The 18,457-nt window shown below is 38.6% G+C and overlaps 1 protein-coding gene across 1 annotated transcript in view; it reads right to left on the bottom strand.

Moving 5' to 3' along the window:
* Positions 1 to 1,633: 1,633 nt before the first annotated feature.
* The window catches only part of LOC128030741 (ETS domain-containing transcription factor ERF-like), a 41,495-nt gene continuing 24,671 nt past the window's right edge, over positions 1,634 to 18,457 (bottom strand). The window contains exons 2-5 of the mRNA XM_052618631.1: positions 17,065 to 17,299; positions 6,715 to 6,830; positions 5,590 to 6,620; positions 1,634 to 5,089 (exon numbers count right to left, since the gene is read on the bottom strand). Coding sequence (XP_052474591.1) covers positions 4,511 to 5,089; positions 5,590 to 6,620; positions 6,715 to 6,830; positions 17,065 to 17,299 — 1,961 coding nt within the window. The 3' untranslated portion in view covers positions 1,634 to 4,510. The remainder of the gene's footprint in view (positions 5,090 to 5,589; positions 6,621 to 6,714; positions 6,831 to 17,064; positions 17,300 to 18,457) is intronic.

Below are 18,457 nucleotides of genomic sequence, written 5' to 3'. Positions count from 1 at the left end.
CTGGATGGAAGGGGCGTGGCCTGACGTACTCGGCTAACCCCGTGCTTGATGCGTAGTAGGACAACATACTAGTGACCTGAGAGCGATAGAAGACATAGTGGAAAAACACGCTAGAAAAACAAGCAGTGTACTTGAAAATTTAGTTTAAATAACAAATACTGTTTTGAAAGTTCTTTTTGTTTCAAAACGTAGTCCATCCGAGCATAGGAATCCAAATTCAGGCATACTGACGCATTATCGAATGAATGTTCGTTGTGAATTTCTTCAAGAAGCAAAGACGTCGTTACATAATCGCTGTTGTAGACAGAATCAAGTACTCTCAAGCGCCATCCTCAATGTGCAGCGACCTCTGTCGGTTAGAAATTGATACAACACGAAAGATATGTGCACGCGCCACTGTGTGGTGGCTTTAGGGGATTCAGAACACTAAGAATAAGGTGAACCTTTTTGTGCAATTTTCACTGATCAAGACAAAAATAGAGAATTTTAAATAAAGCACGTTTTTTGTAGCATTCAAGTACTATCTTAAAGGGTCATACCGCCTTATTAGCACTTATTCTCCCCAGAGCCCTGCCCTTTGACCTGACCCCCTCCATGATGACGACCCCTTTCTTTTGGTTCTGCAAAGCTGTGTCAATCAGCCGTCACACATCTATCCCTCTTCCCTACCCTCCAACTGTGCACAGGGAACTGCATTCCCTCCTCTAGTTCACTGAAATGCAGACAACTACTGAAGTGATAAAAGAAGCAAAAGGGAGATGACAGACAGAGAATGTGACAGAACAAAACATGACAGGGATGATGAGATGAACCAGAGACAGAAATATAACAACAGGTTTCATCTGAATCCCACAACTGGTCTATTGAAGAAGTGTTACTCAGTCAGTGCTCACAAAGAACACTGATTTTAACAAGTAGACAGACCTGATGCCTACCAATGAAATTGGTAGTGGATTAAAAAAAAAAAAAAGTTAAACATTCACATAAAACGGTCCATATGAATATGAGTTATATCTTTGTGCATATCGTCTCTCTATGTTTGCTACTTTCACCTTCACAGACACTTAAGAAAGGAGATGCTATAAAGTGAGAGAGAAAAAAATCTTTTCTGGTCTTTATAGACAAAAAAATTACAGATATGTGCAGTGGCCCCTCATACAATCATAATAGAAGCTGCAAAATAATTGTCTAGCTTAATATGACATTCATATAGCTCTAAAATTAAACTAAATATTTCAATATTTTATTTAGCAATATTAACTGCATGTACTTTCATATTCAGTTCATCATTTGTACGTGCTAAAAGAGTCTCTAAGATCAATAGTGATGATTTTAGATGGTCGATAAAGCTTGTACTTCTGCTCTTCAGACAGCAGGGGTCAGTCTTAAAGAGTCTATGTTTTATATTATATCAACAGGCTGGATACGCAACATGAATTTAATAAATAAAGAACTTCACAGCTGCTAATGGTCATCTAAAGCATATTTCTTTGCTTGGAATCATATTTATTTATTTATTGGATTCCCCTCATCAAAGCGTAGTCATTGCAACAACAACAAAAAAAAAATAAACTACACATGTAAGAGCTTCCACAAAACTGAAACAGATGGAAAAAAGGTTGCAGAAACCAGATGGCTTTTAACCAGTTTAATTGACCCTGATTACATTTTAATTACAATTCTGAAAAAGAACACAAAAAAACGAATAAAGGAGGAATTTAAATGTTACATCATGGTATTAAAAACCTGATATTATGAATTATGAAACCACAGAAATACATTTTGAGATAGAAAGTGAGAGATTGAGACTTTTACACAATAAAACAATACACAATATATCTTTTAAAATCATACAATCCCCCGATGGAAAAAAAAAAATGTACAAAAGCAAGAAATCAGTAACACTACAAAATAACAATTACATGACATGACTTGAGTTCAAATCATAAACCCGGTCCTCCCCTGAATGCCCTTCCTCCATCCTATATCTCTCCACAATAACCACCCATAGTAAAGTTACAGTTTTATGTTAATTTACAAAAGTTTAAATCTTACGCTAAACACAGTCGGGTTGCTCGTGGGAAGGCAGGGCGGGGGGAAACAATGTTATCATGACGACAATATGAGGAGAACATGTCAACAAAATAATGATAACTAATAATAATTAGGATGAACAGCAACATTGACACCAGAGAGCAGTTCAGGTGAAAAACAAAGCCTCAAGTGACATCCTGGGATAACCGATGAGAGCAGCCTAAGAGAAAACAAATAACTTCCCTCCTAAAGAGAAACAATGCACACACTTTGTGCCCAAACAAAAGTTTACAAGACTGCACTGGTCAATACTGCACACCCCATCTCAATTCAATTTTTCAGTTTTGAGGTATGCCGGGCGTAAAACAAGTGCATCCTAGTTAAAGACCTGGCGAATCTATTAAGAAAGCAAGAGGAGATCTTAAACATAATCAAATCTGATTAAAGTGGGAATAAGGCAGCTAGAAAGAGCCCAAAACTTTGAGGAGGTAACCCGTTGCCAAGTCAGTTTTGTTTGATGTATTATCTTAGGTATTAGGGGCACTTAAGCAGTGATATAATGCCTTCCTGTCACTGTAAAAACCATTATATCATGGCTAGTGTCCGACTGGCCACCCTGTTGATGTCTCAAGTCCTGTGCTCAACTTCCACAGGGCTTTAGTGCACACAGGTTTATGAGGTTCATGATGCAAGATTTCAAAATAATTATAGCCTTGGGTGTGGTGTGACATACAGAGACCTGCAGCCTCTCTCAAACACACACACACACACACACACACACATCAGTTGTGGCAGTAAGAACAGGATGTTGAAGAGGTGCGTGCTGGTTGAAGAACCGAATGTGCCACATCATCTGTGGTGCAAAGCTCTCATGCTTTGTTAGAGTCTTATGTACAGTTAAGTCTTTTGCTCCTCTACCCTACCTTTTATTACCATGACAAGAAAAGCCAAATTTTCCTCCCTTACCCAAACAGCAACGTTTACCCTGAGGAGAAGAGTCAACCTTCCCCTCAAAATGAAATCTGTTACAAACCCCCCTGAAATTGATATATGTTAATGCTATGCTTTCCGCTTATAGTATGTGCAACACATAATATTTAAAGGTATATTGAGTGTATACTGTTCTTTTGTAAAAAAAAAATTGTTTTTCCTTGTGAGACATGCTATTAAAACAAGGCATAAGAGGCAGAGTGTGTGTGTCTGTATGTGTGTGTGTGCACACAAGAGAGCGACTTCTTGCCACATGCCTTTTGCTGTCTTTCTATTCTTAAGTTAGTATTTAAATGTTAGGGATTAAGGATTGAAACTGCTATTCCACCTGCCCATGTCCATAGTAAGATCTCATAGAGGTCCACGGCTGTTCTGTGTGGCTGAAGGACAAAGAATCAGCACTTGGGTACATCAAGTGCCAAAATAGTTCAAATTTGACCCCCAGATGGTCTAGTATCACTGTACAAGCTTGTGTGTCTATGTGTGTGTGTGTGTATGGGATGCTGGTTTAGTTCACACTTAAAGGACTGTCTGTCTATACAAGGGAAGCTTGTTATAAACTTGCTAATGTGTATTACCTTCAGACTGTCGTTTCAAAAACTAACCAACTAAGGAACTAGCCATTTAACAGATTTAGGATCGTGGTCTCAGAACCGCATGTTATGCCCGAGTCACTTCGTCCCCAAACGGAATGAAAGTGATTCAGGTATGGTCCCAGAGGAATGAAAAGAGAACGGAAGAGAGTGCGAGAGTTTTAAGGAGAGCTGGTCTGGATAGAAAAGGAAAGGAGAGAGATTTCCTGAGAACTTACAACCAGCTAGATTTCCGAAACACACACAGTCAAACCCGAATCAGACACTTCATACAAGGAATAAGAAAGGGGTTATGTCTGAGTGTGTGTGTGTGTGTGTTGAGGGATTGTGTCCCTGAGGGTTCGGACTTCTGACCAGGCTGGTTTTAGAACGGAGTCTGTTTGTGACTTTCTGTGCATTTGTATCCCACCACATCACATGGAGACTGATCAGAGTCTGTTGCTGAGGACAATAATGCTGGGCTGCTGGAGAAGAAGATCAAGTCTTTCTGACACCCATCTCTAGCTCTCTTTGTGGGATTTTGAGGGACAGCTCACAGGCACTTTGCAAAATAAAATTCTCTTCTAAAAATATAAAAAAATTCTCTAGTGCCAAAGGTCAAAGTTCATGACTCCTGAGGGTCGCTGGGGCACGTGGGTGAACTCATTCTTCATTACGGTCACATTGAGACATTGAGCCCCTCGTCTGAAGCTGAGGGCGGCTTGGGAACGAGGGCAGCCTGGGCAACGGGACTTGATTAAGCAAGGGTCAGTTAGTCTAAGTGTGCAGTGTATGTGTCAGTATTACTGTTGTGAGTATCAGCAGTCATTGATCTCAAGAGTCAGGTGTGAGTGTGGGTCCATCAGCAGTTGTAGAGTTGTGTATCAGCAGTCGTCTAAGTGTGTGGATGTGCATCAGCACTCCTTGTTCTCCAGTGACAGCTGTGCCGTTGCTCGGTGGAGCTCCGTGCTAACTCGGTGATGAGCGAGAGGGGGTGGGCTCTCTGCTTCTCCGCTCCCACTTCCACTCCCACTCTCCTCCGCCATCCCGTTCCTCTCTTCTCCTCTCACTTTCTTGTCCTCCGCCTCTTCCATGTGCTGGTCCTGATCCCAGCGCCGCTTGAACCGGAGCTTCAGCGGGATGCACTGGGAGCTGGTTTGTGGCTGCATGTCCGCCGGCTCCACGGGTTCACTCTTCACGACGGAGTTACCACGCCGACCATCACCTGAGGAAGAGCTGGGAGGGATGATGAAGGGTCGAGGGGCGGGGGCTTTGAACACCTCTTCCTCCAAGTCCTCATCTGGGTGGAGAGCGGCATCAGTGCCGTTGGGCTGCTGGTGCTTTTGGCTGTGTGGATAATGATTATGGTGACGGTGATGACGGTGTTTATGGTAGTGAGAGGGGAAAACATCAAACTCTTCATCAGCTTCTTCATCACTGATGTCAGTCACTTCGACTTCCTCCTCTGATTCAATGTCAGATATGGGCTCAACCTAGAGGGAGAAAGAGTTTATGAAGTGTTAAAACAGATGCTCCGGACTAATTCCCATGAATTTTCCAGTTTTGTGATGACTGAAAAAAATAGTTTTTGCAATACAGATGATAATTTCAAGACAAATAAAGAGTTTATAACTATGCATAACTACAACTAGACTGCATAAAATTGTATTTCTAGCAAGAAGTGCAGGTTTCTCTTTGAGTTTGTTGTGTTTGGAACCACTCGCAGAGTGTGATCCTCAGTTGTTTGTTGTATGATGCCCAGTTTTTCTTTGTAACCGCTTACAAAGTCAGCAAGTGTATTATGGCTAGTACTTTTAATAATTCTCATAGTGCATTGCAACCTTTAGTCAGACTGAATTCATACCATCCAATTTTTCTCAAGTTCGACAAACCAAAGACAAGGAACATGAGACAAAAAAAAACTCTAAGTAGCAGTTCAATTATAACGTGCATATATGTGCATGTGATTGTATAGATCATAATTCCTGATTACCTTAATCTTGGGCAACCCGGCGCTGTTCAGCGAGCCAGTTGAGGAGGAGTTGGACACCAGTCCTGATCCGCTGGCTGAACTGAGATCACTCCCAAATGACAACGAGGAACCCAGACCAGATGTAGATGTGGAGGACAGCGAGCCCTGTCGACCCTGACTGTCGCGCTGTTTTCGGCCCAATGGGGGAGGCTGGAGCTTGAACTTGAATGGAGAATGGTGCTGTTCCTCCCCCAGGTGATGGTGAACAGGGTGAGCGTGAGGTGGTGCGTGGCTGGAGTGATGGCTGTTGAGCACCGAAGGCCTCTCGGCAGGACCACGATCACAGCCCTGGGGTCCGGGCATGCCTTTGTCAAGGCGCTGAGGCTGAGGAACGAAGATGTTTGGGTAATGAAAGAAGGCACGAGGGCTCAGGTGGTAATTGTAGACGCTCTGGGTGTGAGCCTGCAGGTAGCGCTGCATGTCCTCTGGGTTGAAGGAGAAAATGGAGCCAGGCATGGGCGACAGGGAAGGGGAAGGAGTGTAGGCCAGGTGAGAGCCTGGGGTCATGGAGAGTGCCGGCGAGAGAGGTGGTGCCAACAGGCCAGGGCCTCCCGGACCCGGCAGAGGCGAGATGGTGAACGGCGAGAGAGGCTCGGGATGAACCCTATGTCCGCCGACCTCTGACACTCGATGACCTCTGTGACCACCCGGTCCACCGTACATCCTGAACATCGCCTCGTGAGACAGACGAGGGTGAACTGCACCTCGGAAACCGCCGCCTCCAGCCCTCTCAGCCACTCGTTCAGTGACTCTCTCCTCCGCCGCACCTCCGTTCCCATCTTCGATCTCAGAGTTGACAGAAGTTCCATCGCTGCAGTCAGAGACAGAGCCACGGGCGATGCGGCGGCCGCTGAACATCCCCGGACTGCGCAGTTCCTCGCTGCTGGGGGACCGCAGCACCTCAGACACCTGCAAGTCTGAAGGAGTGGATGGAGGGAAACGGAAATGGGGACCTGTAGGCACTGGTGGAGCACTTTGAGGAACAGCCGCTCCTGCGGAGAGACAAACACAGGTGAAGGTCTTAGTTGGGTTTTGCATTTTATTATGTGAACAAATGTATGTGATTTGTGGGTCCTCGTTTTTTACCTGCAGACCCCATATCAATGAAAGGGTAGTTGACCAGCACCAGCTTGTTGAAATTAAACTTGTAGGTGAAGCGTTTTCCTTTAGTTTTATGTAGAATCCTCTTGTTGTAATAATACCTGCACAGAGACGAGCAGGACACATTAGCCCACTCGGAAATCACATATAAACCTGAAATAAGGTATTGGGTTATTAAAATGTCAACGTGTATAATGAATAATAAAAAAATCCAGATTATGCACAAATCAAATAATTAAATGTTCGATATTGATGATAGGAACTCTATGTACAGACACTCATATGTTCTTGCTTCCAGGGAAGCACAAGGCAGCTTGAGTGGTGCTATAGAAAAATGAAATTAAATACAAAGTCATTGTCATGTAACTTTTTATAAATTGTTTTAATGCTAGATATATATATATATATATATATATATATATATATATATATATATATATATATATATATATATATATATATATTATTTATAAGAAAATCTGAAATTCAGTTAAATAATACATTTGCACACACACACTGGATTTTATATATATAATTAAGTTTATATAAAAAAATTAATTAAATATATGGCTACCAGTGCAGTGTACACTTTAAATTAATCTGCTTAATACAGGTACATCAAGAGCCCAGGAAGAATTTAAATGGTTTTGTATGTATTGTTAATATATTTTTATGTGTATGTTTGTGTGATGGGAGCTATTGTCAGGACAGCTCTGGTCACTCTAGTGTCTGTTTATATAACACTATAACCCACTGATAAATTCTCCTTTCTTAATCCCCTTATATAATCCCATTCTCGCTCTCTCTTCCTATCTATATATTAACCTTTGTCCATCCCTGGTTCTTTACATAACATCTCTCTATTCCTCACAAACCTCCATTCATTTATGTAACTCCAATATCACTGCACCTTTCTTACAGACCTGCACCAGTGAGTGTGTGTGTGTGTGTGTGTGTGTGTGTGTGTGTGTGCAAATCCCTGTGACAACGATTCATCTTGTACTTAATAACCTTCCATCCACAATTCTCTATGAATGACATGTTTCACGGAAGATGCTGACACTGAGCTTTTTGAATGCATAGAGGATATATTTACTCACCCTGCATGTGTGTGTGTGTGTGTGTGTGTGTGTGTGTGTGAGAGAGAGAGAGAGTTCAGACAGTCTTGTCTGTGGAGATTAAGCCAAGACAAACAGATTCTTGTGGTCAGATGAAGACGTGAGTGTTTTCAAAATGTTTTAAATGTATTTAAGTTGTGTCAAAATGATTTGATTTCTTTATATCAGGTTCAGACAAGCATTTTTTTTAACTAAGTACATGTTGTCAACCTCCAGAAGGGAAAAACATGTGACTGCGACACCACAACATACGCAGAATGCACCTTCAATGCAATTATTAACAAAGACACAGATGTAAGCAGGTGATCGGTGATCATGTGACCTACGATAACACTCTGAGCCACATAGCGAGATATAAATATACTTGAGACAGCTGTGGATTAGCATGTCTACCGAATACACCAGCAGCAGCAGCAGCAGCAGCGTTTGCATGGGCAGACATCCAGCTCACACAGTCTACTTACGTCTGCACTGTTTGGCTGGAAGTGGTAACCTGAGTTTATGACGGATGACAGATGAGAACGCAGAGGTGAGATGAAGCGATACTCTAACCATGACATCCTGAACTGTGATGTTCCGATCAACAGGCCAGGCAAAGTAACACTCATTTCTATGGCTGTCAGATATGACTGGTTCTTAAAAACTGTTCGCACAGTCACACAATGCGTCGCTGGATATGCTTTCTATATAGTATGCGGCTGGTTTCTCAAAGCAGAGGTTAAACTTCCTCGAACTACATTACGTTGTGCTTTCTGTGGTGAAAACCAGTGTCAAATTAAAAACATTATTTGTGACACAAGTGTTTCTTGAATTGTCATATTATGCATTTGTCTCAGCAATATGATGCTCAAAGACATGCCGTTCAGGTTTACCCAAATCTATATATTATATTGTCAAAAAAACATTAAAAAAATTAAACTCTCCCTAAATCATAAGTGAAAACAAGCCTGATTCAAGCATGAAATACTTATATAAATTATTCTTATTACTATTAAAAAAATAAAAAACAGACCTGCAGACCCTTATGGCTTTGTTTCAAGGTCAATAAATCTAAAAATGACCAAAATGTAAGATGAAAAATGTAATTATGAATAAATAAGTCACTTACCCTTAATTAAAAACATTCAAAAACGTTGTACTTTTTTTTTGAAAATGATAACTAAGATGTGTACACTCAATTCAAGGTGACGGGAAAAATGTTATTCGTTTTTACTTGATGGTTATACGACATGACATTTTCATTATTACATTTTTTTTTTACTTAGTTGACATTTCTCGTAAACATTTTTCAAAACCATGTGAAACTAACTTGAAAACAAAATAATTAATCCACAAACTTGACATGTTTTAAACTAGATTTTAAAAATAGTTTTCAACTTTTTTAAATATTAGATGCTTTTATTTGACCCTAAAAACGGAGTAAAACCTGCAAATATATATATTAATCAATATTTGTGTCTTGCTTTCAAGTAAAACAAGATAAGCGTGTGATATGGGAGTTGTTTACAAAGAATATATCTTAAAGTCATAGTCTATGATGCAGAACAGTGTGTGAAAGAAGTGCCGCCCACCCTACACACATGACTGCACGAGCACCCGCTCTCTCAAACACACTTTAAAGAGCATTTGAACTGACTTCAAAGCAGAAGAAAGGATTCTTTGAGCATCTGCATCTAGTGGCAATGACCCTCCTTCTGTCACACTCACTTCCACACCTGTGAACCCACTCGCTGGGGGCTGCTCTGACAGAAACACTGATGCTGCTGACCGACAGTTCAAAGGAGAGCATATAACATGACCAAATCTGAACAACTTTTAAACACAGACACACCTACTCTGGAGACAAAATGACTTTAGGAGGGACAGTTGAGCAGGTTTCCAGGAAACAATCAGATTTCACTGGGTTATGACTAGGATTAAACAGCAGATTATTAAAAGCTCTCAGGGTCAATATTCTTTCACTGGTGGGAATATAGGAGCTAAACAAACACTACAGCGATTCCTGGTATTCGCAGATCAGGGCCTGAACAACATGCTTTATAAAAGAGACAGAATGAAGAAAAGAGAGAGAGAGAGAGAGAGCATGAGGATTATAAGTCAGAAGCTAAAAAGGTACACTGTGTTTCTTTAATGTTCATTTACTGTGCTATATTTGTGAGGACCAAATATTGAGAAAAAGAATCCTCACAAACCAGAAACTTTATCCTCGCATATTTCTGAAAATATCCTTGCAAACTTTTAAACGATAGACACAAATGCCTGAGTATATCACCACAAAATAGGATTTTTAATTAACTTTTTTTGTTTATTTACTGTACACACAAATGTCTGACATATGAACAAACTTTTAAAAATATATTCACAAATATCTGAAAACACATTTCTAAAAATATCCTCAAAACCTTTGTAATATATATATTCACACAAACATTTCTAAAGTATACAAAACTATAAAATCACCTTCACAAATGTCTAAAAACGTCTCAAATCTTAAATATCCTAAAAATATGCTCACAAATGTCTGAAAACAAGCTCACAAACTTGAATATCCTTGAAAATATCTGAACACACACTAAAAAAAGTCTAAAATATCATTAGATATCCTTGAAACTTAATATCAAATGTCAAAAAATACCAACGACCTCGGAAATATACAGGTTCATGTATTATCTCTACTTTGGGGGCAAATTTGTGTGAAAGAAATATGACAAAACCTCACTATGGGGGCGTTTACATAAAAAAAAAAAAAAAGTGGGAAAAAAGTGACGGGTTGGGGTGGGGTACGAGTGGGTCTGTAAGGCTCTAGGGCGGATGGTAAATGGACAGTGAGATCCGCTCCATCCATAAGCTCTACTGAGAAGCCAGAGATAAACATCATGTTTTGTATGGTGCATGTGGTAGCGCGTGTCACTTTTGCACTAGCGTGTGTATGTGTGTATCTCCACCCACTGAGCTAATAAAGAGCTCATTCTGTCCTGACAATAAGACCCAAAACTGCCCTGAAATCCACACACACACACACACGCATGTTGTCATCCACCTCCAAACAAAGAGAGCTGTTGTAGGACAAGGCCTCTGACCCACTCTTTCCACACAAACACTCTCACAGACACACACACACATCCAGTCTTAATCAGATCTCTCAAGAATGTCTGACATCGAAATAACATCATAGTCATGTTTAATATGATGACAGACTTTGTCCAAGGGTTTGGATTTCCTGTTGGCAATGAAGGGAAAAAGGTCTAGAAAAGTTTTAAGGAAGGCAGAAAGGTGCCCTTAATATTGTTTAACCTCAATGACTTCGTCAAATGGTCAAAAACTGCTCAAACATTCTTCAAAATATCTTCTTTTGAGCTTAACCAGAAAAAGAGAAAGTCATTTGTTTTGAAACGACATGAAGGTTTCTGATAGGATAAAAAAAAGGGCTTCAATGGATTCAAGTTGGTCACATGGTTAAAACTGACACTCTTTGATGACTTTGTTAAGTAAAAATTCTTATCATGTAGCCACTGTGAGTTTAAATAAACAGAATCTGGGGAGTTCTGTTAGGTCAGTTTTGACAAAAGAGGGATGAAATTTAATAAAGAAGGGAATGAGTATTTGGGCGTCCATCATGCTCGATGCCAGACGGGAAATGTCCTGACGTTCAGTGGAACATCAACAAAGGGACAATAGAATTCCAGTTTTTTTCTGGAATTCCCCCACGCGTGTGGCAGGAAGGTGATGAGTTGAGTCCCAGCGGGCCATCCGCAGGAGAACATAATTGAAACAACACCCCTAACTCCATCAACATCAAGTCAAATTCCAGTCAGGATTAGAGCATTAGCCCAGACCTCAATGCATGCCATAGAGTGGCCAAGAAATGTCTGAAAAGGAGCGTTTGTCCTGAAATAAAGGGACGTCACAAGTGTGCAGGGCTGAATGTGAAAGCCCTGTTGTGAGTTGAGAAGTGTCAGATTGAAGGTATGAATCAGATGGAGGAGCAGAGTGTGGGATTGTGGGGTGGGGAGGCGGTGTAGATGTGGAGGAATGGCAGTGAGTCACCGACATCAAAGAAAAAAAGAATGGAGGAGAGGAAATAGGAGGGATAAAAGACGAGAAGAACAAGACAGTATTGACTTACAACTTCTGTTCAAAGTAGTAGATAACAGAAAATAATTACAACTCACCACTCAGTTTGTTAAAACACTTTAGAGATACATAAACTAACAATTTTTTTTTATCTGGGCTAATGTTAATTTAAACCTCTTGAAAATTTTTAAAATGTATAAGCATTTGTAGAAACTAACATCAAAATACATAAGAAAAGGTCTGTTGTTACGTCATTTTTGTTGTGACTTTAATGTTCATTAACTGAATTGAAACATCCGAAGTCTATTCTTTCCGAGTATTACATTGGAAAGGTTTTACAATATACATGGTTTTAAAAGTCACTAGACTGAAAATCACTCATTTGTGCACAGTTACAGTGAGTATATCTTGTAATGTAGACCCTGTGACCTTTTTTTGATACGTGGGAGACATTTTAAGTAACTTTATAGCCCAAATAACAGATTATTTATACCAAAGAGTTAATGCAAGCAATTGAACAAAAATACAACTGACAAATTTCTGCTTTTAATGCCTTGCCCTATAGACTTCCACTAGAAGCGCATTCACAGTAATGTGCTGTTTACTCTGACTAAGGTCTACAGAGAGAGGAAAGTGAACAGAGGACTCAAATGAGAAGTTATGTGCGGCTGCATGACCTTCTAACGAGGGCGATGCAAATATCTCCTGCCCAGAACACAGAGAGGAACTCATGCTGAGAATGATCAAAGGACAAGGTCTCTATCTGACAGCAAATGAAGGCCCACCAGCCCAACAATTACCAGGTTCAGATTTCAAAACGCACTCTTTGTGCCACTCTTTGTGCAGTGTTGCCAGTTCAGCCATTTGAAGTCAACAAATTTAGATTGAACTGCACGAAAGAAGGCAGGTAGACCAAATATGTTGTCATGATTTGGGTGCATTTTTAAGGAAATATACAATGAAGGAAATAAATAACAAAAAGGTTCTACACAATTCTACACACATAGCTTATACAGAACGACTTATCCAGTTGACAGTAAAACTAGTTTCCTAATTAATCTTAACTAGTGGTCGACCGATATGTGTTTTTGACAGCTGATGCCGATATATTGGAAAGCAGGGCGGCTGATGGCAGATATAAAGCCGATATAATTGTTTTAATTATTATTATTAATATTTAAGAAATTTGAAATTATTTGACGATGGATAAAAAAATAAATGTGTAAAAAAAACATACTTATGCTTAAGATGACAGTATTTTCACAAATAAATAAATATATAATAAAATTATAATATATATAAAAAGTAAACACTGTAACCAACAGGTCACTCAGTATTCTGGGAAGTTTGTGTGCATTGGGAATCATATTTTTTTAATAAAGCCGGGGTAACACTCATTTTACATACAGCACACTGTGAAATTGACATGAATATGACAGTGGGCAAATGCATAAAGCGCAGCATAATTTGAAATCACGAGTTTAAAGTTTAAAGCATTCAATTTACACGGACTGACCATAATGCAGAGAACATGTGATTATGCTGAAAACACACTTCACAAGATCTCACAGATGGATTCGACTGAGTTTGCAAGGTTTGTGAAATGAAATGTTCATTAGTCATTCAAAGATTTGTTAAAATTATAGAAATGCGTATTTGATTAATGCTGACGGCAAACAAGGAAGTATTATAATGTTTGCCTTTCTATTACTAATAGGCCTAATATAAAATAAATCGTTAAAATAATTTTTGTATATAATTTTTTTTTAACCATTCTATTTGATTATTAGACATACTTCTATCCGTATAAGACAGAACTGTTAACGACGACGACAAACAAGAGAGAAAGTGTGAGCACTGTTCTCAGGTGCTGTTGCTCTCAGTACCTTCAAAAAAATGTCCCGCCTCGAACACATCGGCCAAGCAGAAAACTCATCAGCCGATACCGATATTTGAAAAATGCCAAATATTGGCCGATATATCGGCCTTGGGGATATATTGGTCGACTACTAATATTAACAATGGTAAAGTGAGAAGAAACCTAAGAAGACCCTTCAAAAATATGGTACATGACCCTGAAAGTCATTTTTTATAGCCAAATGAGACTCTTGACAATGGAGAATTGTGCATCATGGGACTTCTCCTCTATCCAGGCAATGCTTTAGGTGTTGAGGCCTGTAAAGATGCTGAAAAGCAGTACTTCCAGGATTTAGCACTTGTAGTGATCAGATCACTTATTCCTCAATGCTTAATGATGATGTGAAAAGAGCATTTTCATGTGACATTACTTTAAAAAAAATTATAATGCTAAGGATTACAGATCCTCTCTAGATGAGAGCACAGGATTATTCAGAATGAATGGACATCAGTTGTGTTCCATATTCTGACAGCGTTTTTGGTAGCTGTGACTATGAAAAAAAAATGGATTAATCTAACTGAAGGTGCATAGTAAAAATTATGCTCAAATCTGAGTTTGGAAAGACAATCTGGCAACCGTGTCTGTGTCAGTGTGTGTTTTTCTAAGTGTGATATGGACAGTCTGAGAGAAATCACTTATAATTACATGGCTTTACAGCTATACTTTCTTTCAAACACATAAGGCAAAACATACACTTGTGCGAACAGAGCACACATTTACATTTGTAATAACAGAGTGAAGAGGAAGAGTGACATCATGTTATAGCACAGCTGTCAGCAGGTAAACAATTTACACTTCACTCTCATTATACTTTCTGTTTTGTAAAGAAATACAGTGAAAATCTGATCTGGTAAAAACAAACAATAGGATAAAAATAGAGAAGAAGAGAACTAAAGTATAACTTAGATAATCCAACATAAGTGGCAGAGCTTTTAAAAACAGTCATTATCTTCTGTTTAATCGATGGAAAAACACACCATCACACACAAACACACACACACACACACATTTGATTATTTTATTTGAAATGACAAATACTGAATAAAACAACACAGCATCCAAATATTCAAATATCCTGTACTCAGTATCGGTATCGGCTCCGATACTGCCATTTTCTGTCGGATCGAGTATCGGTCAGAAGAGACTGATCCGGATCTGATATAGTGCATATAATATTCTGAGTTATTGTTAAGCCCCATGAAAGGCACAAAAACATTATAAAGCACCATAATGATTTTTGGCACTATATTTCAAGTGTACTGTAGCAATTTCACCCCCTGCCATACAAAATTGTACATGTCTCCCTCAATTATCACACCTGATTTGACTCATTAGTATAGACTGCAAGACCTGAAGTGTGTGTATGAGATATAGGCGGGGGTACTTCATGGAGAAGTTTGAGAACCCATGCTTTTGCGCAATGAAGGATTATCAATTGTCCTTTTATAATTTCTGTTCTATCTATTATATGTTGCTGCTTATATTACTGTGCTATGGGTTTAAAATAAATGTTTTTAAATTGTATATATATATATATATATAATACAATTTAAAAACATTTATTTTATATATATATATATATATATATATATATATATATATATATATATATATATATATATATATAACTTGTTTTGCATTAATGTATTTTATTTTTATTTTTTATTTTTCATTAATGTATTTTATGACAATACAAACAGCAATGTGTAATATTTGACCAGATTTAGTCCTACGTTTTTGTTTTTGTTCCCCACTAAATAATGTTGTTTCACTAAATGTTTAGTTTAGTTTGAAGGTTTTTATAAAATTATTGTGCACCCATGATTTTTATAGAATAACTTTTGCTGGTGAATTATCCACTAACCTTGTTTATAATAGTATTTTTTGCCAGAGATAATTATTATATATTATTTCATTTGTTTTTGTTTTTTTCAATTAAATGATGTCTATATTTAGCAGATTGTGTTTAACACATAAGAGTGGTGATCAGGTCAGCACACAGAAGTATAGAAATTATACATAGATTTTTTTTTCACCTGCGCTGGTATCAGATAGGAATTGGATTGTTTATAAAAAAATCTATCCGGTTATAAAAATTCTATTTGTAATGATGAATTTGTAATTTAAAGTAAACATCCCAAATTTGACATTATTATAAAGTCTACCTAAGTGTGTTCTTTTAAAGTACTATTAAGAGGTATTTTATTTCATCAGTGTTTCATTATCTGCAAGTACAGTTGTTTAAAAATTCAAAAACTCGTGAATTTGAAAACGATGCCATCGTCTATCGGCCCAACTCTAGTTTCTGTGTAATTGTTTGTAAAATGTACTAGCAATATCTGTGTGATAATAGTTTCTACATCATTTTTTAATATTGAAATGGCTGAATTACTCTCCCTTTGACAAAGCCCACATCAACTGTACTGGATCATACACTGATGGTAATTAATTGAGTGTTCGACTGATTAAATCCAGCACTGAACCCTCATGTGGGTTTACTCAGAGTGGACCACTCTCCATCCACTTTGAGGATCAGCGCTGATCTGTTAAAGCAGGTGAGTCTGAGACAAAATTAACGGTACAAATGAGCAAATGCAGATCAGGTCAGAAATTGGAGTGAAGGCTAAAACGGTCGGCTGCTCAGAATACATTGGTCTGTCTGTACTCTAATGAGAGCACAGCTCCTGCACAGGTAAATGGACTGGGATTACTGAGAGATCAGACTCCAAGCAATCATGACTCTTCAGCAGAAGGGTCAATCCCATAATGCAACACAAGAGTCAATCTCATAATGCAACACAAGAGTCAGACGCTTTAGCTGCCTCCTCTACATTCAGGCTGAGCAGAAATAGGCCTCAGCTTTCATTGGTCAAACTAAAACTGTCCAGGATTTTCCTTTTAAAATGGTGAATGGTTAAAAGTCTGGATGTGTTTGAAGATGGACCATGTTTTGTAATGATCATTTTATTTTGGCTGGTCCAAAAATGTTATGAGGAGGAAAAGACAAACCAGGCGTAAAAAATAATAGGGGCAAATCATAACAAATATTAAATCAGTTAAAAGAGCTTTAAATGGCCATTAACTGAAAGGTCTTTAACCATAAAAGCACAGGCTGCTTAAGAGGGATTGTGTCTGAAATAAGTGTACTGTAAACTGTTCCAGATTAAACAGCTTGCGCAGGACATAATTGTTAACAGAAATAAAGGCAAAGAAAAAAGGACTTACCTGAGAGCTCTGCTGAGTTTGTCGTAGTTCATCTGAGGTTTGCACTTGCGGGCGCCCCACAGCCTGGCCACCTCATCGGGGTCTTTGATCACAAACTCCCCATAATCTCCCTGCCAGGCAATCACATCATGATACTCCTCCTTCCTCAGCAGCTCCAGGATAAAGTGCCACAGCTGGATCTGTCTGGAGCCAGGACTGGACTCGGGCTTATAGGCCCAGTCTGGGAACGGAAACCCTGCAGAGACGAAGAGAGGACAAATATGTCCAGATGCAATGAAAAATGACTACATTTATTCACTGAAAAACAAGGCCAGTGATCCTCCCTTTCACTGCTGCCATCATCATCTTCAGTAGGCATGTAAACTGCATCATACTGTATATAGCATGCATTGCATATCAGAGTCTGACCTGGGAAATCCTATTTCCCTGCTTTTCAGTTTGAACTTCAACTTTAACATTAAACCAAAATCCAAAAATTGGGATTGGCCAATATTAAAATTCTATACAACTTTGTCTAAATAAATTAAAAAATGTAAATTATAGCATCACAACATTATAATCTGAGAACAAAAAAAATTATATATTTATTTTGAGATTTCCTAAAGATTACATTGTTATTAAACCATTAGCGTTTTAAAAAAACGACTTAAAAATTGGTAAACACAAGTTTCAAATACTGACCAATATATATCCCCTATAACTGTATTCATTCTTCAATTATAATTATTACTTTTTTTTGTTGTTCCTGGATATTGGCATTTATCAATACTGGACGCTGATATTAGGTCAATCCAATCTACACACTTGTCTGTGTCTGGTTTGAAATGTAAATTAAAAATGAATTTACAAGCAGGTGACAGTTCAAGTTAATATCAGACATGTTTTAATTACAAAATAACTGAATTCAACTGCTAGAGAAATAACTGATGAAATGCATATCTTTTATGTAATGCAAGTCACCTCAGAAAAAAAAAGCTTTCACTGAATCTTTAAAGGTAAATCTTCAAAACGCTCTATATCGTCACATCTCTTATCATCAATCTCCTTGAGGTCTGATTTGTCACCAGCAACCTCACTCAATCTAACACACAACCGAATGTGATTGGCATTTTTTTTAAGAAACAAGAAATGATTTGAAAGGGCTGCAGAGGATGGAGGGTGTCCAGTCACTGAGGGTGAGGACGGGTGAAGTGGGGTCAGGCAGGGTCAGGTTAAGCTGAGGCTGGTAAAGGTCGGATAGGGTAACGGCTCACAGTGGTTCCTCAACAGCTGATCCTCTTAACACTCAGTTTCACACACACATACTTACTTAACTATGTAAATTGAAACATTTAATAGACTTCTAATGTTTTCATATAGAGGTGGTTGTAAATAATATAATCTAACTTACAGC

This window comes from Carassius gibelio, chromosome A16, assembly GCF_023724105.1.
Source record: "Carassius gibelio isolate Cgi1373 ecotype wild population from Czech Republic chromosome A16, carGib1.2-hapl.c, whole genome shotgun sequence".
In the NCBI taxonomy this organism is placed as follows: domain Eukaryota; kingdom Metazoa; phylum Chordata; class Actinopteri; order Cypriniformes; family Cyprinidae; genus Carassius; species Carassius gibelio.
Note: the sequence above shows the minus strand (reverse complement) of the source record. Positions and strands in the feature narration are given on the sequence as shown.